Raw genomic sequence first — 23,575 nt, 5'->3', positions numbered from 1 at the left:
GGAACAGGGAATGAATTATAAAAGACTAAATTTTAAAAACTACATGATCGTATCTGCTAGGATTATTTCCAAAAGATGAAAAATATTTCCAAAAGATGAGAAGTATAAAATAAAAAGCAGCCTTTATTCTGAAAACACAGAGAGAGATGACCGCCACCCCTACCGCAGGCTACCGGCATCTCTCCGGCGGACACGTGGCGTGGGGGCATGTAAATAGCCTCGGTTTGGGGTGGAACCTAAGGCGGGCATTAGGGGTGTACTGGTAGCCCATTGGTCCTAGGTTTGGCGCCATATGTAAATTTCCAGGGGCGGGAAGATGGCGTCACAGGTAACTTCCTAGGGGCGGGGGAGGTTGGGGCTTCCTGCTTCCAGTTGAGGCTTTCCTGGCTATAGTGTCCTGTCTGGGCCAAAACCCTTTCAGTATCTACATATGCAGAAAAAAAAATAGTAGGCAAAATTCAACATCTGTTTCCAAAACCCAGCAGGTTAAGAATGAAAGGAAACTTCCTCAACCTAACAAAATCATGACTGTAACCTCTGCTGAGGGCCAGGGCTGGGCAGGCCACCTGATCACTGAGATGAGAAGTTTGAGCCAGAGCTTTGAGGCAAGAAGAGAGGAACAGTGGAAACTCCAAATTTAGGGGCATGGCACTTGTTGTACCCTAAGAAAATAGCTTTGTTATATGTATATTATAGCAAACCTATATAGGGGCTTACTAAATGTGTTTGTTTTATCCTTTTTCCCTAACTGATATGTTAAGGGACCTAATTGATCTGTTGAGCAACACTCTCCTCTGTAAAGAATTGCAAAAATCTCACCTAATTGATATGTTAACCATTGTTGCTCTCTACAAACTACAGAAGCTGTGCTAAAACAAGCTAACAAGGGTTGTTAATCACTGCTAGGAGCCTCTATTCTCCGCTAAAGAGCTAAGGAAAACTAGAATGGCAATTAATTTACATTTGTTTAAAGTAACCTGCTTGTGTGCAGAGAGATTTGCGTGTGAGTTTAACCCTTTACCCTGACCTTGACACATTACCGCCGTTTTCTGTTCTGTATGGTGCCTTATTGCCTCCCTCTCCCCTCACCTATCTATCTAGGCCATAAAAAATTTGGGTTTCTGGTGACCTCCCCCTGACCCGGTGATGATCTGTTATAAAATGAGCCTGCCCCAATTTTAAGAACTGCTTAGCTTAAACAAATTACCGGGTAATACTATGGCCCAAACCCCAATCGGTGCTTTCCTTTTGTTCTGTATGTATCAAATGAGTTAGATATCAGGTCTTCGTAAAACTTAAGTTCCAGCGTCTCATAACTTGTGACCCCTTCGCACTCACTAGCGAAGACAAGCTGTCCTGAGATAATTAACTGTCCACTTTCTTCTCCAAATATTGCTGCAGACGTGCCACTCTGAGATAATGTCAGTCTGCAGGATGAAAATAATTTTTAAAAAACACCAGAAACTCCCTAGATTGTCAGAGCTAAGTGGACAGCAATACAGTTTCCAGACTCGGGTCGACAAGTTTGATGGCTCTACAGGTTTCTTTGTTTCTCTCCCCCCGCCCTTTCCTCCAGCCCCTTTTTAAAGTCCTCCCTTCAGCTTCTAGGGGACAGTCTCCAAATTGGCTCCCAGAGACTGGTCGCCAGGCCTGGAAATAAAGCCTTTGCCACTAAATTTTCGGTCTCTTGCCTCCTTGGATTTTATACCGGGGCTCAAGTTATAACAGCACTGAATGCAAGAAACCAACCCAAAGTCCACATTTGTAGGGAGTCCTGGAAAAGGTAAAAATGACCTATGACTACATCAGGACCACAGGGGCCCAGCATGAGGGGTGTGGGGTGATGGAGTTGGCTTGGGTCTAAGTGCAACTATGTGTTGATTAAGGAGGCTGCATTTGTCAAAGCATCAAATTGTGATATTAGGTATGTGTCTTTGCAGCATATGGTTGCACCCAGATTTTTTTTTAAAGCAAATAGAATAGGGCTGGGGGCCTCAGTGTCCTGCAGCATGGCAGTCTCTTCCTCATGGATCCATTAGTCCTACAAGGGTAGGCCCTGGGGCTCCCTGTGCTGAAGCCTGCTCTAACCCTAATCCTAACCCTAACCATAACCACAACTATAATCATAACCCCATATCCATGCCATGCAGCCCTGCCTGCCAGTGAGTCTCCTATAAGTCCCAAACTAGGGGTTTAAGGCAACATATTCCTCCTCCCAGTCAGGAGAAGAGAAGAACTGGTGCAGACCACATGCCCCATGCTGCAAAGCAGGGCCTCTTCCCTCCTCCTGGGGGCTCCAGGCCTTCCTGGGATTGTGCACCACTGCATCCCTGCTCCCTCTCTAGTTGGCTGACAGCTCTCTGTGCTTATCTTTCATAGTCCCTCTATCCTCCCCACTTTTAGAAGGACACGGCTACCAGATTTAGGACCTGTCCTTGACCTACAAACTGGGCATTCCTGCTGACAGACTAGCTCCAGGCTGGCTCTGTAGAGGACCAACAGGAACTCAGCACATTCACACGCCACCTAGGGTAACTCTGGAGTAGTGTGGATTTCAATGTTCCCCAAAAGCTTATGTGTGGAAGGGTTGGTCTCCAATTTGGTCCCCAGCTGGCACTTTTGGGAGGTGGTGAACCTTGGGAGGTAGGCCTGGTGAAAGGTCTGGTCATGGTTTTCCCTCAAAGGGTTGGTGGCCTTTTCCTCTTCCTCTCTTCATCTACAAGGTAAATGGTCTTTTGCTCCAACACCTACAACCACTGTAATGTGCTGCTTGACCACAAGTTTGATAGCAAGGAGGCCAACTGACTGTGGCCGGGACTCTCCAACACAGCAAGACAAAATAAATTAACTTTTCTCTTTGGGGGAGGGGGTTACCAGGGATCAAACTCATGACCTTGTGCTTTTAGGCAGGCACTCATGCCACTGAGCTAAATTCACAGCCCAGTAAGACAAAATAAATCTTCCTCTATAAGCTCATCATCTCAGGTACATGCTACAGTAAAGAAAGCCAGCCATTCACAGGCTGTGGGGAGGTGAACAAGAAGCCAGCCACGTCCTGTGAGTTGGCAACATGGTCACAGGGAGGACGGCCAGATGCCAGCCCCTGTGAGCAACCAGCTGATTCAGAGAAACAGACTGAGGTGATGGCTATTGAAGTAAAGTATAACTTAATGATTGTAGTGTTTAGTGTTTCATTGACTTTGCAGTAAACTGATCATCTATTTAGAGCATAATATGCACGGTAGCATCTATGAGGAATCTCCTTCTAAAGGTGGTAGCCATTATTAACTCCCTATTATTTTGTTTTAAAGTCCTGCATCGTTTTCATTGTTTGGTTTGCTTTGGTTTTATTCTGTTTTGTCTCATTTAATTTTATTACATCAGATGGCACAGCACAGGCAGCTATTTCAAAGAGAACAGATAGACAAAAAAAAAAAAAAAGCCAGGCATGGTGGCTCATGCCTGTAATTCCAGCACTCAGGAGGCTGAGACAGGAGGATTGTTGCAAGTTCAAAACCAGCCTGGGCTACAAAGTGAGCTCAAGGCCAGGCCCGAACTACATAGCAAAACCCTGTCTAAAAAAAAAAAAAAAAAAAAAAAAGCAAAGAGAACAAGATATATTGTGGTAGTTATTTTGGATTTACTATTATCTTGATTTGAAGTCTTGTATTGCATTCATTGTTTTGTTTTATTGGTTCTATTCTGTTTTTGTTTTATTTTTCCTATGTCTGATGGTATGGGCAGCTATTTTGAAGACAACAAGAAACATTATGGTAGCCATTGTTGATTTCCTATTATCTTGTTTTGAAATCCTATACCACTTATAGTTTTGTTCTGATTGGCTTTTTTCTGCTTCATTTTGCTTGGTTTTATTCTCTTTAAAATAAAAAAAATTATATCAAGAGAAGTAAATCCAGGGGTTGGGGATTTAGCTCAGCGGCATAAGTGCCTGCCTTGTAAGCAGGCAGTCGTGAGTTCGATCCCCGGTACCGCTAAAATGAAAAAAGACAAAAAAAAAAAAAAAAAAAGAGAGAAGTAAATCCAACTTACACCATGCACACATACACACACACACTCTATATTTCTCAGATCCTGCATGTTCTCACCAGTGCTCAGAGCCAGAGACCACCTCGACTTCTGAATTCTCCCTACTGGCCCTTTTTCCTTGGTCTGCACCATAAGTGTCCATCACCCTGATAAGCCCCTGCCTACTTTCCCCAAGGAGGTATGGCACCCATGACCAGGTTTCAGGTGTTCCTACCTGCCAGGCCACCCCACCACCCACACAGGTGTGTAAGCCATGGGTTGAGAGGACCTTACCACTCAGCTATGCAGCAGTGTGATGGTCAATGAACCTTCTCTTCTCCTCTATGCTGCCATGTGGGTTGCACCCTCGTTTACCGAAGTGATGTTCTGGCCTGGGCAGCAGCTCTATGGCAGAGCAATTAGGTATTGTGTGTGAAGCTCCAGATTCCACATCTGACACTGAAATAATAAAAGAAAAAAATAAAAGGTGCTCCCCTGATCTAGGCCCCCATCAGAGGTGAGTGTTGAGCATATTACAGTCTCTTGGCACCAGCTCACATGTGTTGAACCAATTGGCCTTCAGGTACGAGGTCACACTGAGCTCCTGGAACCACAGCCCACTTAAATTCTAAAGCACATACTTACAACACAAATCTTTTACATTTCAAGTATTGAACGCATAGAATCCCATGCATTCATGATGGTGATCTCACAGAGCATCGTCAGTGTGGCTGGTCACTCTAGATTTCTACCAGAGACTTGACATGTGAGGACTGAGAGGCAAGACTGGTCCTGACCCACAGTCACAGCAGCCACCTGCTGTCTAGCCCTGACCAACCATGCATGTTCAGCTGCTGGGTAACCCTCCACAGAGAAAGTGTGTGCATTTGTCACAGCCTAGCCTGCTTTCTAACCCAGTATGGGCCTTGGATCTTTCCCACACCACACCTTTGCCCCCAACCCACATGTCCACTAGGCAAAGCTGTGGCCTCCTTTGGGCTCCTCCCTAGGATCTGAGTCAGGTCATCCAGCTGGGTTTGCCTCCTCATGGGGCTCTGGGACCCACTGCTTCCTGATTGGGCCTCCCCACCTACAGTTTCTGCCCCTCCAGCCCAGTGTGAATCACCAACACAGACCTTCTATGCTTGCCACACCATGCATTCTTTTGGGGAGACATCCCTGACCCACCAGAAGCAGCAGTAGACTCCCTTTGGTCTCAAGGAGTGAATTCCCAATTCCAGTTTTTCAAACTTGGGTACTGGTCCAACTGGCTTTGCCTCCCTCCCTGAGACATTAACATTTTTACAAAAAATTCAAAGCCATCTGAAACAATAAGTAAAACTCAAAAGACAGGTCCCCAGGATGTGACCTGAGAACTGGGTGGCTCTTCCTCCTACAGGGTCTGTAAATGTTTCAGTTAACTGTGGGCTAGTCCCCGGGCCACAGTGCAATGGCACAAGCAAGGCCACTTTACCTAAGAGTTGGGGAGTGGCACCCTAGCCTGGCCTCTCCAAAACACAGGCCAGGCACTTAAATGACTTGACACAGGGCAGGTGCTTCCTGGGCCCAAGGCTCATTCCCCCACCCCACATACAGCCTTTTTTCTGAGCCTAGCTGTGGTCCAGAGGCCTAAGGGTTGTAGAAAACAACATGCATTGGGACCCTATCCCCACTCCACAGCTTCCCCCCACCCAAACCACAGTGGCCCTGTCTCTCCTGGCCTTATAGCTACCTCACAGATCACTGCTCCTGTGTGAAAGGCAAGGGTAACATGCACCCCAGTCTTAGCATCCCAATGTTCTGACCCCTTTCCCCATCAGTAAGTGTGCCTGCACAGTCCCAGCCATCTGCATGCTGAGCCTACAGCTGTGATAGCACCAGGCTGGGGTTGGGAGGAGGGGCACTCCTGGGAAGGGGACAGGAAATGCCAGCTCAGAGCAGACAGTGCCAACCCAGTGCGGACGCCAGGCTGCTTACAAAGGGCGGCTTATGGACGCAGCACCTGACACTCGGCGTGATGGGCACCACCAAGCTCTGTCTCTATAGCGATAAATTTTTCACAACCCTATAACAGCTGGGCCTGGGTCTCGCCAAGGACAAGGCCAGAGCAGCCCCTTCATGGATTTGACTGCTGCATGTCCTGAGCTGCTGGGGTGGCCTTGGCCAGCGGGGATGAGGCAGCAGTTTGGCTGAAGTGGGCAGGGAAGGACTGAGGACTGTCCCTGGCTAAAGAAGCAGCTGTGAGGTGGAGCAGAGTTGACTGTGAGAGCTGAGGCCTCCTCCCTATACAACCTATGACCCGGTCCCACAACCAGGCCAGTAGGTTCCACCAGCTCAGTTTCCACCAGCACAGGTCCCAGGTGCCCCTCAGCACAGCAAAGTCCTTATGTAAAATCCTAGTGTTAAGCAGAACTGCATTGATCTCATGATTCTGTGCCTGGCAAACATCCAGGACAGCACACAGACTTGGATCCAAGCAGGTGCACACCTGCCCACAGCAAATGGCATCCCCAGCTGTAAATGGTCAAGTAGAACAGCATCTACTCTGCGTGGCTGCTGCTCAGCCTGGGGAAAACTGGTGACAGTAGCTATCTTGGTTTTAGGAACACTGAAGACATCATACTCTGTTGAAGCTGAATACAAAAGCTTCTGTGTTGGACTGTGTGGCTCCAATTATATGAAATGTCCAGAGCAGGCAAATCCATGGCCAGAAAGCAGAGTGGCAGTGAGGGCTAGGAAAGGGACTGACAGCCAGCAGATGGCACTGCCTGGGGATGAATATTCTGGACATAGACTGAGGAGGCTGCCCAACTCTGAGACCATGCTTGACATGTGGAGCTCAAGGCCAGAGCAACCCTAACTATCTGCCCTTACTTGGGTGATTGATAGTAGACAAGAAGGATACAGGGGCAAACAGCCCAGCTGTCCCAGTCTGTAACTTTTGGACCCCCTCAGGCCCCCTCAGGCCCGCTGGGAGCAGGGTCAGGATAGAAAGAGCCACTGCTATACTGTCCTGCTGCAGCCAGTTCAGTCAGTTCACAGGAGCTCATGGTCCCCATACACAGACAGATGGACATGGTGGGGAGAGTAGGGGTGGAAGCTGCAGGGTAGGACAGATCGAGCCCTAGTGCACTCAGAAGGAGTTGGGCCCTAGGCAGCTAGCAGGCCAGGGGGGTGGCAGAGAAAGGGCCCAGGAACAGACTCAGCTGGCACCTCCACAGGTGGTGGGTTGCTGTTCCCACCTGTTCCATGTGTCCCCATAACTCCGGTGCTCCTCAGCCTGCTCCCCATCCCCATCTCCCTTTTGGACATCACAAATTCCAGCATTTCCAAACCTGTTCAGAGTCTTTCAGAATCTAGAAGGAAGCTTACTACTTCCCACCACATGACACCAGGAAGAGCAGGTGGAACAGCCTGTGGGCAACTGGGCACCAAGAAGCTTTTTCATATATACAGCAGGCAGCTTTTATAATGTTCTTGGAAGGAATCAGATGAGTTAATGATGGCCTTTATGATATTGCCCAATCCCTATGCATTCAGGAGCTGCAGGCACCAAGCTAAAGTTCACAGTGAGAATCAAGCACCCAGCTTCTTTTCCTACCCTCCAGTGTGATAATTGTTCAGATTTACATCACTCTCTGCCTGGCATCTTGCACAAGACAGTGTGGGTCCTACATTGCATATAGCACCAGCCTCATCTCACCCTGTAGCATCTCAAGGTGCCATGGCCCTAGGACAGGGGCTGGGAGGCTCTCATAGGTGACCACACACCTACTATATCAACAGTCCCCACCCTGCTAAGGGTAGGAATGGATGTGAGGCACCATAGCAACAGAGCTCTGGCCCAGCTGAGGTGTCAGGGAAAGCTCAGCTGGCAGACCATAGTGTTAGCTGTGACACCTCACCAAGATGAGAGTTTCACACACCCCGTACCTCAAAGGAGTCTGTAGTCCAAGCTCAGAGGCAATAAGATAGACATCAGACAAGAGACTCAGCACACAGCAGCCCGTGAGCACAAGTTCCCAGATGTATCATCAGCACCACTCACATGCTGCCTTCCCCAGGGAGCTGAGAGTCACCCAGGATCCAGACAGGTCTTCCACAGCCACCCTCTCTGCCTCTTCCAAGTACCAAAGGTGCCATGACTGTCAGTGGTGAGCAGAGCAGAAACCCACAGAGCAGCAGGAGATCAGTGCAGTCCCTGAGAGGTGACAACCACACACAGCCACAGCTCAGAAGGCACCATTGAGTCCCTGGGGGGATAGGTCACAAAACATATCATAATACACTAAATGATGAGTGCTGAAAAGCAGCCCAAAAAACTCTCTTCATGGACATTTATTTATATTAAATTACGCTTGGATGAAGGGGGAAATGCAACTAAAATTACAGAATTTCTTTAAAAATGAAAAAAACACTACTTGTCAAAAATCTATAAAACACATTAAAGCACTCATTACAAGAAAATTCATTATTAAGCTTCAGTATAATTCAGTATTAAGCTTTATTTTTCAATATGAAAACAAATTCCTAGCTTAGCAAATCTTAGGAAAAAAGTGCTAGGGATCACTGGTAGAGCACTTGTCTAGCACACTCAGGGCTCTGGGTTCCAGCCCCTATAACACACATACACATAGGCAAATAAACCAACAGGAAACCTGAAAAGGTAAATAATAAAGTGTAGACATTACAGACAACTAGTAGATCTAATCAACAAAGTAAAATTCTTATGCACCAGAATTTGGTTTGTTTGGCTTTTAGTGCATGTGTTCATGTGTTCGTGCATGCACGTGTACGTTTGTGGTATGAAGATTCAATCTGGAGGTGCTCTACTACTGAATTATATTCCCAGACTTTTTTATTTTGATACAAATTCTCCATAAATTGCCCTGGCTAGGCTTGAACTGTGATCCTCCTGCTTTAGTCCACTGAATAGCTGGGAGAGATTAGAGGTGTGCACCACCACAACCTGGCCTGGTTTTTTAAATCAGCAAAATAGACCAATTAGCTTGATTGAGAAAAGGGGGAAAACCCAAATATACAAAATAAAAATAAATAATAAAGTGAAATAATTACTGAAACAAAAGAAAAAAATTTAAATTGTGAGGCAACCTCACAGTAACCTCTAACAGTAAATTTGCAAACCTGGTTGAAACAGATAAATCTCTCAGGAAAAAGCATGTCCCAAAACTTCCCCATCAAAAATGGCATGCTCTAGTCAGTTTTCACAAACTAAAGAGATCAAGGAGAAAACAAAAAGCAAAATGATAATAACAACAACGAAAAACACAGATAATTTCACAAATAAATTCCACCAAATCTTCAAGACCTGGATGAATTCAAAGTTTTCAAAATTCTCCAAGAAATAAGAAACACCCTTCCCATAGGCCAACAGCACCTGTGAGTTGGGAGGAGAAACAGGAAGCACCCGTCCCATGAGCCAGCTGGGCCATGGGCTGGGAGACAAGAAAAGCTGAACACACACACACACACACACACACACACACACACACACTCCATAAGCAACTGACTGATTCAGAGGAACACAGACTGAGTTGATAGCAACTGAGGTACAAAAACAACTTAATGATAATATTATCTGATTAACTTTGCTGGCCTAAAACCAATAGTCTGAGCATCTATTTAGGTGGTAACAATATACAATGTAGGAGCTATGGAGGATTTTCTTCTGTCTTGTTTTTAAAATCCAATATTGTTCTCATTATTTTGTTTTGCTCCATTTTATTTATTCAGTGTTTTGTTTTCATTGGTTTTATCCTGTTCTGTTTTGTTTGATTTTATTATGTTTCATTTTGAAGAAAACAAGAGGCATAAATATAGCAATTGTTGATTTACCATTATCCTGTTTTAAAGTCTTGTATCACTTTCACTATTTTGTTTTGATTGGCTTTTTCTGTTTTATTTTGTTTGGTTCTATTTTCTAAAATAAACAAATAAATAAATAATAAAAATTATCCTATAACCAGCCAGGTATGGTGGCGCATGTCTATAATTATAGCACTTAGGAGACTAAGGCAGGAAAATTGTCACAAATTTGAGACCAGCCTGGGCTCCATAGTGAGTTCAAGGCCAGCCTGAACTGCACAGTGAGACACTGTCTCAAAAAAAAAAAAATGTTATCCCACAATACTGACCATGAGAGGAAGCCTTAGATCCTTTTTATATTCAAGAATAATATTAATATCTAGCCATGACAAAATAGTATAAAAGAATTTTAAAACTCAGTGTAATTTATATACCTATAATCCCAGTGCTCTGACAGTCTGAGGCAGAATTGTAAATTTTGTGTGTGTGTGTGCCAGGGATCAAACTCACGACCTTGTGTTTGCCAAGCAGCCACTTACACCGCTACACCCCCGGCCCCAGAATTGTAAATTTGATCCCAGTTCAGGCAACTTAGCAACATGGCAAGACCCTGTCTCAAAATTTAAAACAAAAAGACTTAATGAACTGAAAATGTAATTCAATGTGTTTTTTTTTGTTTTTTTGTTTTTTTTTTTTGGTACAGGGGATCGAACTCATGACCTTGCACTTGCCAGGCAGGTGCTTACACCACTGAGCTAAATCCCCAACCCAATGTAACTCAATGTGAAGGCCATGGATTCAATTCCCAGTACTGCAAAAATGAAACAAAATAGTTTAAATATATATATAATATCCCATGAATATTGATGCAAAAATACTAAATGAAATATTGATAAGCAGAAAACACCACCACAGCAGTAATACCCAGTAGCTGAGTGAAATTTATTCCTAGAACCCAAGGTTGGTTCACTAATAAAATTTACTGTATTAATATATCTAAGGAGAAAAATCATGTGATTATTTCCATAGATACTGAAAAAGTCTCTGCCATCCCTGATAAAAATCTAAATAGTAAGGAGATGAATTAATCTCTCTCTCTCTCTCTCTCTCTCTCTCTCTTTCTCTCTCTCTCTCTGTATATATTTCCTCCTTTTTTGCTAGGAGTCTTTTTTGCTGAAGTCTCATGCTAGGCAAGCCCTCCAGCCCTGTTTTCCTTGCGCTCTCTCTCTCTCTCTGTCTCTCTCTCTCTCTCTCTCTCTCTCTCTCTCTCTCTCTCTCACACACACACACACACACACACACACACACACACACACACACACACACTGGCTCCTAAGCCTATCACTTTATCAAGTATCAGTTGAGCATGCCTAACCTGAAAATCCAAAATGATCCAAAAGTACATTAAATTTTTCAAATTTGGGAGCATTGTAGATTTTTGATTTCAGGATCAAGGATAGTCAACCAGTAAAGTCTACACAAATTCTCCAGAATCCTGAAACCTGGTCCCCAACATTTTGGATAAAGGATCCTCAGCTTGTTCTCTCCCCAAGATGGGGAGTGAGGTAAACCCCATAACTATCCCATAACTGACCAGGATGAGCAGGGAGAATAAGCTAAAGCAACCAGGACATAAAACCCATAAACAAGTAAGCCAGTCTACTGGCACTGGTAATAGCACCACACCCATAGCCTCCTAGAACAATGCCACTCTGATGCCTTTCATAAAACATTTCAGATCCACACTGCCCAATGCAGGAACCTCAGCCATATGCAACCCATGTGACTGAGGAAGTAAGCTAAAGTTTAGTTTGTTTGTTTGTTTTGAGACTGAGTCTCGCTGTGTAGTTCAGACTGGCCTTGAGTTCACTATGTAGCCCAGGCTAGCCTTGAACTCATGTTGATCCTCGTGTCTCAGCTTCCCAAGTGCTGGGATAACAGGTGTGAGACACCCACCTGGCCAAATTTCGCTTAATCTACATATAAAGTGTGCCAGTCACACTGGACAATCAGTGCCAGGAAACCAAAAGGGTGAACAGCGATACAAATAGACTCAGGGAGTATAAGAAGTAGAAACTTAAAGTGGTCCATTTTCAGAATAAAGTCCTTAACTCTTAGTGGAAACTACTAGTTGACCAAATTGCCTACTTGCCTGTGGATGTTACCAAGGTCTTGCATCTGAAAGGGTCCCTAAAGGAGGAAGTAGTCAATAAAGTATAGCTTCAGTATATTAACTCTGATTGGAAAAATAGATAGTATAATACCTCAGTTCATGAACTTAATTTTCTCCACAATTCCAGGGAAGATAGCTGCAGGTATCATGTGTTCATCACCCTATTCCGAGTTCATGAACAGAAGCAAATTCAGGCTGACTGCTTCTCTTCAAGAACCAATTTGTTCACAAACAGAAGCATTCACACACCAAGGTGTTACTATACTGGCAGTTAGGAAGTTACCCACCTGTGTATTAATCATTTTCTTGTAAATTCACAAAATGTTTGCAGAGGGAGCTGGACAAGGGTCTGGGTGGTGACCAAAAATATTCTACCCCAGCCCTCATTGTACTCAGCCATTGAGGAGAAGAAGGAAGGGACCTGCGTGCTAGATGTTAAGTTGCTCTCCATACCTGCCTCAGGCACGCCTGTCTGCCTGTTAGACTGGCACCCTGTCTTCCAAGATTGAGAAATAAAGTCTCACTTTCTCTACTCTCATCCAGACCTCAGTCTGATCTGTCTATTGTGTACAATCAAAGGTGAAAGGGGCTTGTTCCTCACTGGAAGAGTAAAATACACTCACAGAAATCCACGCCCATCACACACAGTGGCTGGCCAAGGACAGGACATGGAGACGCCATCAGTAACAAACTCTAGACAGAGACAATATGCAAGCAGATAGGAGTGGCTGCTCTGCAGTCCATCCCAGCCCCATCTACAAGGTAGAAGCCTCTGCCTGGCCACCTCTCAACCTGGTCACATTGCAGTGCCTTACCTTGGAGGAGACACATCAAACCCACAGCAGGAGGCTGGGGATTTAGCTCAGCGGCATAAGCGCCTGCCTTGAAAGCAGGCAGTCGTGAGTTCGATCCCCGGTACCGATAAAAAGGAAAAAGACAAAAAAAAAAAAAAACACAACAAATGCACACAGAGGAAACAGATGTATGTGCAAAAAAGGGTTCTGCACATACATAGAGTTGTACACATAGATATGTACAGACACATGTGCACACACAAGTGCACCCAGACATGTCCATACTCAGAAACGTGTATATACAGACAAGTACACAGACACATCCATGCTCACACAGTCACATACTCAGATATGTGCACATAGCCAGGCACACATATATGCACATAGAGATCCATAAACATGCAGAAGCACATGTGTGCACACATGTACACACATATTCAGACAGAACATCTCCAAGACACCCAAAAAATGGGAGGCTGCTCTGGGTGAGGGCCAAAATCCCTCATTTTTTCAGTGTATACTCTTAAAGATAGAAGATAGAGCCAGTACCCCTGTTATGGGTTAAACTATCTCCAAAGGGGTACGTTGAAATCTGCTTCCTAGCACCTGCAGAATCTGACCTTATTTGGAAATAGGGTCATAGTAGATTATATCTAAGATGAGGTCTTACTGGAATAAGGGGACTAATTCACATGACTGGCACACTTGGGACAGGGACAGACACATGGAGAGATGTCATGTGACAACAGAGGCAGACTGTGGATCAATGTGGTTATAGCAAAGGAGCCCTAGGGCTTCTGGCAACACCAGCATCCTACAGTGTTTAGAGGGAGCTGGCAGAATTGGATTTGGATGTTCAGACTATGTGAGCAAGTCTCTGTATTATTTTTAAGCACCCAATTTATGGAACTCTGTTCCAGTAGCTCTGGATAACTAATACAACCCTAAAACATACACACCGCATGCATCCTAGGTGGGCACAAGTCACAGGAGTCTGCAGGCAGTGGGCTGCAGGCAGTGGAGGGACAGGCGGAACTTCTTTTATCATCTTTCAGGATGTGAAGCAGATTGTGCTACAGAAGCTGGAAGCCACCTCTAGCTTGTTAAATGCAAATGTGACTCTTTCAAATGCTAATCAGGATGCACAGGAGGCCTCTGAAAAGGAAACAGAATAATAGGAAGGCAGCAGAGGAGCGTGTCTAAAGGAGATGGTAAGACAGGGAGAGAGCGCAGGAAGACAGGAAGCTCAAAGCAAGGGAGGCAAGAACCACGGGCTCAGTGGGGCTTGCTGCGTGGGAAATCCCACTACAGGATGTGCTAAAGGCAGGGCACAGGGCTCCACAGTCCAGAGGTAGGGTGGACAGCAACCGGTACTACTGTTGGCCACTACAATGCCCGAAAATCAAATGACCAGCAGAACCTTCAGCAGGGCCTAGACTCAGGCCAGTCCTGGGAAACATTGGCCTGCTCTAGACAAGTAGCATGGCAGGATCATCCAAGCAGCCAAGACAAACCCATGTCCATTCAGGGAACCTGCAGTGTGGCTGAACAATCATCTCTCAGCCCATGGGGAATCAAGGGAGGCCAATCAGCAAGTGCCAACAGACACAGAGCATCACCTGCCTCCGTGAAATACCGATGCCCTTGTCCTTCTTGTGTATATGCACATGAACACACATATCACAGCTAGCAAGAGTTCTTGCTTTAGTGGTAATAGAAGTTAAAACCAGTGAAACAGTATAAATTCACAGGAAAAAGCTTTATTTCAAACACAAGGAAAGACCTCAGCTGACTGGCAGCTTGCAGGGAACTCACTCTGAGACGAGGGGTCAGACTGGCCCCCTGGAAGGGAGGAACTTATTTTATGGGGTGCTATAGATGGCTGGGTTATTTAGTCCCATGGGAGGGATCCTCACAACTTGAGGCATCTCAGTTATGAAAGGTTCTGCTGGAATCTAAAGTGATTGTAGGGTCAGGTATTGGAGACTTGCTGATACAGGTGCCCATAGGTGTCCTTGTCTTGAAGAGTAATGAGATAGACTAGGTAAATTTAGGGTGACTTAACCTTGGCTTGCTAACTTTGAAGATACTCCCTAAATGACTAATATACCTATAAGGCATAACTGAGAAAGATTTGACCCAGAGTTTCATAAAAATAAAGGTCATGCTTTGTTCTACTGCAGGCCCAAGTGAAGAATCACGGTTTTTATCAAAACTCACTTTTAAGTCCCTGTTTGTCTTAAGAGGAAACAAAGCATACTTTTATTGAGTAGCAGGTTAAGGGCCCAGGAGTTAGTTGTCTGTCCCTGTGGTGGTCTCTATGTCATGACTTTGTCACATATATACATGCACACCCATGTCCTCACCGACTTCCAATGCCCACACAACAGCTGCCTCCTCCTCCGTCTGTACATAAAGGACCTCATCCTGTGGAGGCGGCCACATTAGCATATGCATTTCCTGCATTATAACCCCCATTTCTCCTTGTGTGAAGTTGCTGGAAGAAGCAGGTTCCCACCAGACAAGCAGGCCACACCTCACTGCTCACTCTAAGGAGACCTGAGGATTTAGGTCAGCCCTCCCTTTCCTCTCCCTTTCTAGAACACTTCCTCCTGAGCCCAGTGGGAGAGATAGAGGCGGCCAGACAAGCTTCAGTGTGAACTCAGTGAGGCTCACCCCCTCCTAGGGCAGAGATGGGCATCAGGACAAGGCTGCTGGGAGAGGGACTGAGGGACTTGCTTTACTGGGGCACAACCTCTCTCCTCGACAGGTGCAAGCTCCAGATGCCCACATTTTTCTGGATCTAGTCTCTTGTCAGCAAAAGTCGATACAAGGTCGGTCCTTGAAGGCCACAGTCTGTACTTGAGGACAGCGCTCCTGGGCTGGGAGAACAGCCCCACCCTTCCCAGATACAGTCCCTTGGGAGGAGCCTCATACATATTACCAATGAATAAAGCTTTCTCTTCAGGCATATCTGAGGGCATTAAACAGGCCCAACCATGGCATAGGCAGACCAGATTCCAGCAGAGCCTCACTCGATTGCTCACCCCACCTATAGGCATTCCATCCTTTAAAGAATGAAGATCTTGAGCTGGGCATCACTGTGAATGCCTATAATCCCAGCACTTGGGAGGCTGAGGCAGGAAGATCACCACGAGCTTGAGGCCAACCTGGAAATACATAGTGAAACTCTGTCTCAAAAAAAATTATTAGCCAGGCATAGTGGCTCACGCCTGTAATCCCAGCACTCGGGAGGCTGAGGCAAGAGGATAGTTGCGAGTTCAAGACCAGCCTAGGCTACAAAGTGAGCTCAAGACTAGCCTGAACTTCACAGTGAGACCCTGTCTCAAAAAGACAAAAAAAAAAAATTACTTTTAAAAAGTGAAGATCTGCTATGGCTGGGGTTGAGTGCATGCACCAAAGGCTCATTGAGTTGAAGATTTCTTTGCTGATGGAGTTTTGAAAAGTGATTAGATCATGAGGGCTCTAACTTCATCAGTGGATGAGATCATAATTTGATGGCATTATTGGGTGTGGGCCAGGAGGTAGAGACTAGTCAAAGGGAGAGAGTCATGATAGTGTGATCTGCTCCCAGGCCCCTGGGCTTTCTGTTCTTCTCTCTGCTTCCTGGCCATCATGAGGTGACAAGCTCTCCTCTTTTACTCCATTCAGGCTCACAGCAATGCAACTAGCTGACCTTGGACTAAAACCATGCATCAAAACAAATCCCTCCTCCTCTGAGTTGATTTTCTCAGATATTGGTAGCAACCAAACGTTAACTAGCAGAAGGCCTACTGGGAGTTTGGCTGTGATTTTGGGACAGACCCACCTGGCCCTGCCCAAGGAGGAACCCCCTGGACCAGTGAAACTGAAGATCACCCTAGGCAGCCAGGGCTCTGGGTACAGAGCTGCAGACAGTGCTCTGGGGCCAGGCTGGGCTTCCTCTCCAGAGACCTTGGCACCCTCCAGGCATATCCTGCCAACGCTCACCCTGTGGTGTGATCCACATTCAATCCCTCTATTCTTTGTGTGTTTTTTCTGGAGCCTAACCCATGGCTTTTATGCATCCTCTTTGAGATAAAAATCAAAAACAAATCTTAAAGGCCATCTCCAAAAACCACAGAATGGTTAGAATTAAATAAAAATAAAGCTTGTGGTTTTCCTCTGGGAGCTTCCTCCTTGTCTGAAAGGCTTGAGTCAGCATCCCTCCCACTGAACAGAGGCTCCTAGGGTCCACCAGGGCAGCAGGCCATAGAAACCCCACAGGGGCCATCCAGGTGAGAGGATCAGGGACAGGGAAGTGGCTAGCACCTGGGGCTTGGTGACCATATTCATAAGTGTACAGAGTTTCCATCCAAGGGCAAAATGTCCTTGAGGTCTATAGTCAGTGGGCAAGTGAATAGCATCTCCCAAATGTCAAAGTATGATTCTATTTGGAAACAGACTTCTTACAGATGTGGTTAAACTAAGATGGAATCACCCTAGACTAGACGAGGCTCGAGGTTCAGACAGGTATCCTTGTAGAGACAAGAGAGGAGAGATACAGACACAAAGGAAGTAAGATGATGATGGAGGCAGAAACTGGGCTACTTGGCCACAAAACAAGGCATGCATGGAGCTACTGGGTAAAGGAAAGGCAGGAAGGGCCTTCCCCTACAGCCTGCAGAAGGAAGGACTCTGCTCACAACCTGATCCTAGATTCTAGCTTCCAGGATTGAAAGATAAACAGGAAACAAATCTCTCAAGTTCTTGATTTTGGCATGAAATGGCCCAACAAGTCCTAGTGTCGCTCTCCTTGTATTGTGCTTCAAAATGAGCTCCCTGTCAGCAAGGCCACATCCTCTGCCATCCATTTTAGTGGAGATTGGCCTGGAGCTTTTCAGAGCAGCCTGGATGCCCACATGCTCAGGGGTGGATGGGGCCATACCCACAGACCAGCTCTGGCCACTGCTCAGACCACGTGGCCATATGTGGAGCCTGGTGTTCAGTTGGAAATGATTCATATGGCTGAGAGCACAGACTGGAGACCCAGGCAGCAAAGTGGAACCTTGTCCCACTCGCAAATGCATTCCTGCAAGATGTCTCGGGCAGCAGATGATGCTGCCACAGGCAGGAGTGGGTACCTGAGAGCCCAAGGCAAGTCAAGGAGTAGGCTCTGGGTACAGACTCTCTCTGGCTCACATTCAGTCCCCTAAGACTCCCCTATGTCAGGAAAGGGGGTGGCACCACATATTCTCTCATGATAAGCAGCACTGGTATCTGAGTACAGAGGACCATGATGTGACCACAAGGAACCCCCAAATGAACAAGAAATCTGAAATGCACTGTGGCATACATAGTATTTGGGCCAGTGATCCTCTTCCTAGGAAATGCTGATCTCCTGGCATCTTGCATAGCAAGCAGAATTTATGCAGGACACCCTTCTCCAGCCCAGGCTCACACTCATCCCCTCAGGCCAACTCCAAGTGTCCAAAGGAGTTTTAGATCACCGAAGCAGGCAAATCATCTGTGCATCCATAGGAGTCTGCCCTAAGGGGAGACAGAGGCAAACACTAAAAACTAAACAAAACTCAAAAAGTTAAATACAGAAGCCAGGCACAGTAGCACACACTGGTAATCTCAGCACTCTTGCTGAAGTGGAAGGACTCCAGTTTGAGCCTACCTAGCCTAAGCAACTTAGTGGGTCACTGTCTCAAAAACAAATCCCCCCCACCGAGGGCTAGAGATGTACCTCATTATGAAGGCCCTAGGTTCAATTCCCAGCACCACCAGGAAAAAAAGAAAGGAAAAAGAAAAAAGAAAAAAATGTAGAATTGCCACATGACCCTGTAATCCCCCCTCCTAGATATGTGCCCAAGGTAAATGAAATGTCCACATGAAACCTGTATATGAATAATCATAGCAGCTGTTCACAAAAGCCAAAAGCAGAAACAACTCAAGTATCCATCTAGGGATGAACAAAGCAAGTTCAGCTACATGGAGGGCATTCCCAGCCATAAAAAGAGGTACTGACATCTGCTGCTCACAGCAGAACTGGATAACATGCTGCGCCATCAGGGCCAGACACAGCGGTACAAATCCTGTGACTCCACAACATGAAGCACCCATGATAGACAAATCCACAAGCAGATTCATGTTGGTGGTCACAGGGGCTGGGGAGAATTGGGGTGCCTGCTGTGGGTATGGGGTTCTCTTTAGGGTAATGACAACAGGGCAGAACAATGCCGCACAGAGCTAGGAGTACATGGAATTTTCTGCTGCAGAACAGTTGGTACTAAAGCTTCGCCTCCATAGATAAGATAAAGAAAGATGGGGAGGCAGAGCTGGGCAGGAAGTCTCCCAGGCCTGTGCAGAGAAGCATCCCCCACTGAGATCAATCAAAGGGATAGAGAGGTCCTGCTGCTGCCTGCAGAGCCTCCATCTGACCTGCCACCTCCTGGGGCTGTTTCATCTGCTTCCATGTAGCCCTCACATCCTCTCCCGCCCAGAGCAGTGCCTGTGCCGGCCTTTGATTTCTCTGCTGGGTTCTGGCCATCCCTCCCTATCGACAGCCCCAGGGACAGATACTACTGTTTAACCCCAAGAAATTGTCAGACATGGGCACTTTGCCCCCCATGACCCCTTTTAATTGGTGTCCTTAGGACCTGACCTGAGTTTATTGGAAGGGCCCATTGGAAGCTTAAGCCTCCCTTTAGTGGGACAGGTAGAGGCCTTCACATGGCTTAGCATGTGGATAAAAGGTAAAGAGTGAAGTGCAATAATCACTCCACATCCACTGACAGCCAGGTGTTTGTCACCATTCAGTCTTGTTTCTGCCACCTGCTGCAGTGACATGGATGTGGACACTTGGCCTGGCTGTCCAGGAAACCTAGGCACAAGGACCAAAAAGTCATAGGCATCATGTGGTGGCCACATCCATACCTGCAGCTCCCAGCCAGCCTTGCTCCTGCTGCCTCAGGAGCCTGAACACATCTTGTCACCTGAGTCCAGCAGTGGGCACTGACCCTCACACCAAGATGTGTCACAATCCTTGGGAAACCACCTGCTTCTCTGTCTCAATGGAGAGGAGGAAGGGGCTTTGTCACTTCACCTTCCAGAGTCACCCCACACAAAAGACCAGAAGCCCAATGTGGCCTGCGGACAGCTCAGCCATCTGGGGAGACTTGCACAGTCTTCTATCAACCCAGTAACAATCCAACGCCTGCTCTTCCTGTCCAGCAGAACCTAAACTTGGCTAGGTGTACAGCAAACCATCATCCCCAGCTGGTGAGACAGGATAAAACTTTACCCACTTTAGGGATGTGGATGGGGAAAGGGGCCTGCTGGGAATGGTAAGTTCCAGGAACCTTCCCAGGGGGGACAGGACCACCTAGCATCTGTCCCCAGCCTTGTGATCAAGGGCTCATATAATCTTTCAACTCCCAGATCACTGAACCATAAAGTTCAGTGATCTCAGTGAACCATAAAGTTCAGCAAGTTCTCAGATGGGTCCTCAGCCAGCTTCATTTTCCTCCTCAGAATCCTACCACAGACACCCACACACCATCCTGGGAACCAGAACACAGTCACCGAGATTAGAGAGGCACATGGAAGAGACAAGGGCTCAGCCTTCCATTCATAGCCCAGAAAATGACCAGAATTTTATGTACCAAAGCCCCAGGCACTTGAGCCCAAGCTCCCACAGGCCCTCAGCTGAGCATGTAACTCAGTTGTTTCCAAAAAGTGGACACTCCCGGGGCTAGGGATTTAGCTCAGCGGCATAAGCGCCTGCCTTGCAAGCAGGCAGTCATGAGTTCGATCCCTGGTACCGATAAAAAGGAAAAAGACAAAAAAAAAAAAAAAAGTGGACACTCCCAATATCCCCTGAGAGGAGCAAACTAGCAGCATGGCCCACGCACAGGTAGGTGCTCCTCAGCCACACAGGGAAGGTAACAAACCTGCCAGGGCATCAGGAACTGACATGATGGATCCAGCGAGAGAACCAAATAATGGCCCTGTGTGCAGCCCAGAAGCAGAGCCCCATGTGCTGGCTGGGAGGAACCAACTGATCTGGGAGGCTTCCTCCAGGTACAACATGCTTTAGAAGGAAACAGAGGTGGGGCTGAACAACTTCTGATATAAATGTACTGAAGCCACTTATGAAATGTACCAAATCCATTTTGAAGCACTGAGGAGTCCAGCACAGCATGTGGGAGCCTCAGAGGGTATCGGATGCCACCTGAAGTCTTGGTAGAGGCACGGTTCTGAAGGCAAAAGTGAGTTCCTGTCCCCTCCAGTTGTGATGATGCCATAGCACAGCCCCTCCCACTCTGATTTGTCACTCTCCCAAAGCCCAGTGTGCAGACCCCTCCAAGAACAGTAAGGCCCCCATAGCCTTGGCTACTCATGGTCCCACCACAGAGCACTGGGCTTTAGGGCCAGGAATATAGCTCAGCAACAAAGCACCTGTCTGGCATGTGCAAGATCCTATGTTTGATTCCCAGTTCCAAAAAAATTAAAAGTTTAAAAAATTGCACGAGGCTTTCCCTGGACCTTGCTAAGTCCCACCTTCCAAGCCCTTATGGCATAAAAGGGAGGCATGTTCATTAGCACATATGTGCATGTATGTGTATATATACATGTACTGTACACATTATGTCATATGTGCAATGAGTGATACATGCAGGTTCCAGAGCCAGACCTTGGCTTTACCATGGCCAGCATGGTATGCCTCAGTATCTTTGTCTGACCTGGCACCTCCACCTGGAGGCTCAGAAGACCTGTAGAACCAGATGGTGATCCATCTAGGATCATGGACATGAGGCAGACCAATCCCTGCCCAGTGTCCCTGACACCTCTCTGAACTGGGAGCATATCTGGGGGGTGGAAATAGGCAAGTCCACAAAGAGTCCTCCTGCAGAGGCCAGCAATGTACTGTCCATGGCAAGAAGGATGGGACCAGGAGGAATTCACATAAGGAAGAAAACCAGACTGAGGATGGACAGGAGGAAAGAAACTTAGCAAGCACTATGTATGAGATTCACCCTGTTCACTTTTAAGAACAGGCCAGGCCTCCAAGATCACATCACATACCCCACCCTGTTCCCTCAGGGTGCACAATTTTTCCCTCAAACCACCTTCCTTAACCTGGTGCAGTAGGAAATGGGCATTACATCTTTTAATTAAAGAGTAGGAAATGGGCATTACATCTTTTAATTAAAGAGTCAGACACTTCCAAGTGTGGTGGTGCCTGCCTGTAATCCCAGAACTTAGGAGGCTGAGGCAGGAGGATTGCTGTGAGTTGAAGGCCAGCCTGGACTACATAGTAAGTTCAAGGCCGGCCTGAACTATATATAAAGATTCTGTCTCGGAAGGAAGGAAGGAAGGAAGGAAGGAAGGAAGGAAGGAAGGAAGGAAGGAAGGAAGGAAGGAAGGAAGGAAGGAAAAAAGAAAGAAAGAAAACAATCAGACATTCCCTACCTTATCAGTCTAAAACCTGTAGGTGGCTGGCCTCACAGACCATGCACAATCCCAGTTTTGGGGTCATCTGGAGCTGACATGGGACCCTCACCCTGACTAGATCCACTGGTGTGCTCATGTGTAGATGCACACATATGCATGTATATCCCAAGAAGTGGCTCTGCCTCAGCTCTGTCCCCAGCCCACATGAGCTGCAGAGGTAAATGTAGGTGGTTGGTAGCCAAATTCAGAAAGTAAAGGAAATCAGGTATGAAAGACATTATTACACTCTCTTAAACCAATATATATAACATATTAACATCTCACCACACGATCAACCTGACAAGTATTGCTTTACTGTCTTCATTACATCTGCATGGTCTTCACATCCAGTGTACAGCCCACACTCAGGGCACCTGGGTCAGAACCACCCCAATTCCAGGCTCAGCAGCCATGTGTGGCCAGCAGCAGGGTGATTAGCAGTGGCTCTGATCATAGCTGACCTTAGTGTCTGTGGTTCTCCTACATTGGGACCTTCCTTTGCTGACCCCAAAGGGTAGGAACCTGTCTGCATACATCACCCAGCCCAGGAGCCACAAGTAACCTCTGTAGCGTGTGAGTGGGGAATGAGGACCAAGTAGCAACCAGGCAGCAGGACAGACCAGGGCCCAGCCCACCTCTGAGGGCAGGCAGGAGGACCATCTGCCCCCAAGAGCAGAGGCTCTCACAGTCACATTCACCAATGTCCCTTCAATTCAGGTCCTAAAAAAAAATTATAAATGATTTAGTGACATCATCTTCAAAACAATATCAAGAAACTAATAAAAGCATCCATAACTCTTTCTTTCCAACTGCTAAAATACATACTTAAAATCTGAGGGCGGGAAGAGGGGCATTTCATTGGTGTTGTGTCATGGAATCCTCAGTGTGGAGGCAAGCACCTCACAAAAAAACAGGCTCAAGGACAAATGGACCATTAGTTCCTTAATACTGGTCCTCCCCACAGAACGGCCACAACAGGAGAATCAAGGCTCCGTGCTGCCATCCAGCCCCTCTCCAACCGTGTAATGCCATCTCCCAACCCAACATGGAGCCAGAGATGGGAGAGGCTGCCTAAAAGTCTGCTCACAGCCCCACTGAATAAATCCATGTGAAATTTTTAATTTATAGAAATCAACACTCCCACATTAACACCAACATCCAGTAACCAGAACCTGTGAGAGTCACCCATCCTTTCCAGTGATAACTATTATGCAGAGCACAAGGTAACCTACCCTATCCTACATTGAGACAGTCAGGAGTCAAATCATTGCTGGTA

The 23,575-nt window shown here is 46.6% G+C and overlaps 1 protein-coding gene across 5 annotated transcripts in view; it reads right to left on the bottom strand.

The window, feature by feature from the left end:
• The window catches only part of LOC111754000 (uncharacterized), a 105,493-nt gene that overhangs the window by 63,965 nt on the left and 17,953 nt on the right, over positions 1–23,575 (bottom strand). For 4 of the 5 annotated variants that reach the window (XR_010039778.1, XR_010039779.1, XM_063226251.1 and 1 more), the window contains one exon: positions 4,321–4,485. Coding sequence is in view for 2 of the 5 variants with exons in the window: in XM_063226251.1 (XP_063082321.1) it covers positions 4,328–4,485 (158 nt within the window). In the remaining 3 variants the exon portion in view is untranslated. Of the gene's footprint in view, positions 1–4,320; positions 4,486–8,074; positions 8,427–23,575 lie in introns of those variants that run through there. The other variant, XR_002788737.2, reaches the window with a different exon arrangement.

The sequence above is a fragment of the Cavia porcellus genome, unplaced genomic scaffold, assembly GCF_034190915.1.
Source record: "Cavia porcellus strain 051 isolate PalLab524CR breed Dunkin Hartley unplaced genomic scaffold, mCavPor4.1 scaffold_16, whole genome shotgun sequence".
Classification (NCBI taxonomy): Eukaryota; Metazoa; Chordata; class Mammalia; order Rodentia; family Caviidae; genus Cavia; species Cavia porcellus.
This window is presented reverse-complemented; position numbering and strand designations above follow the sequence as displayed.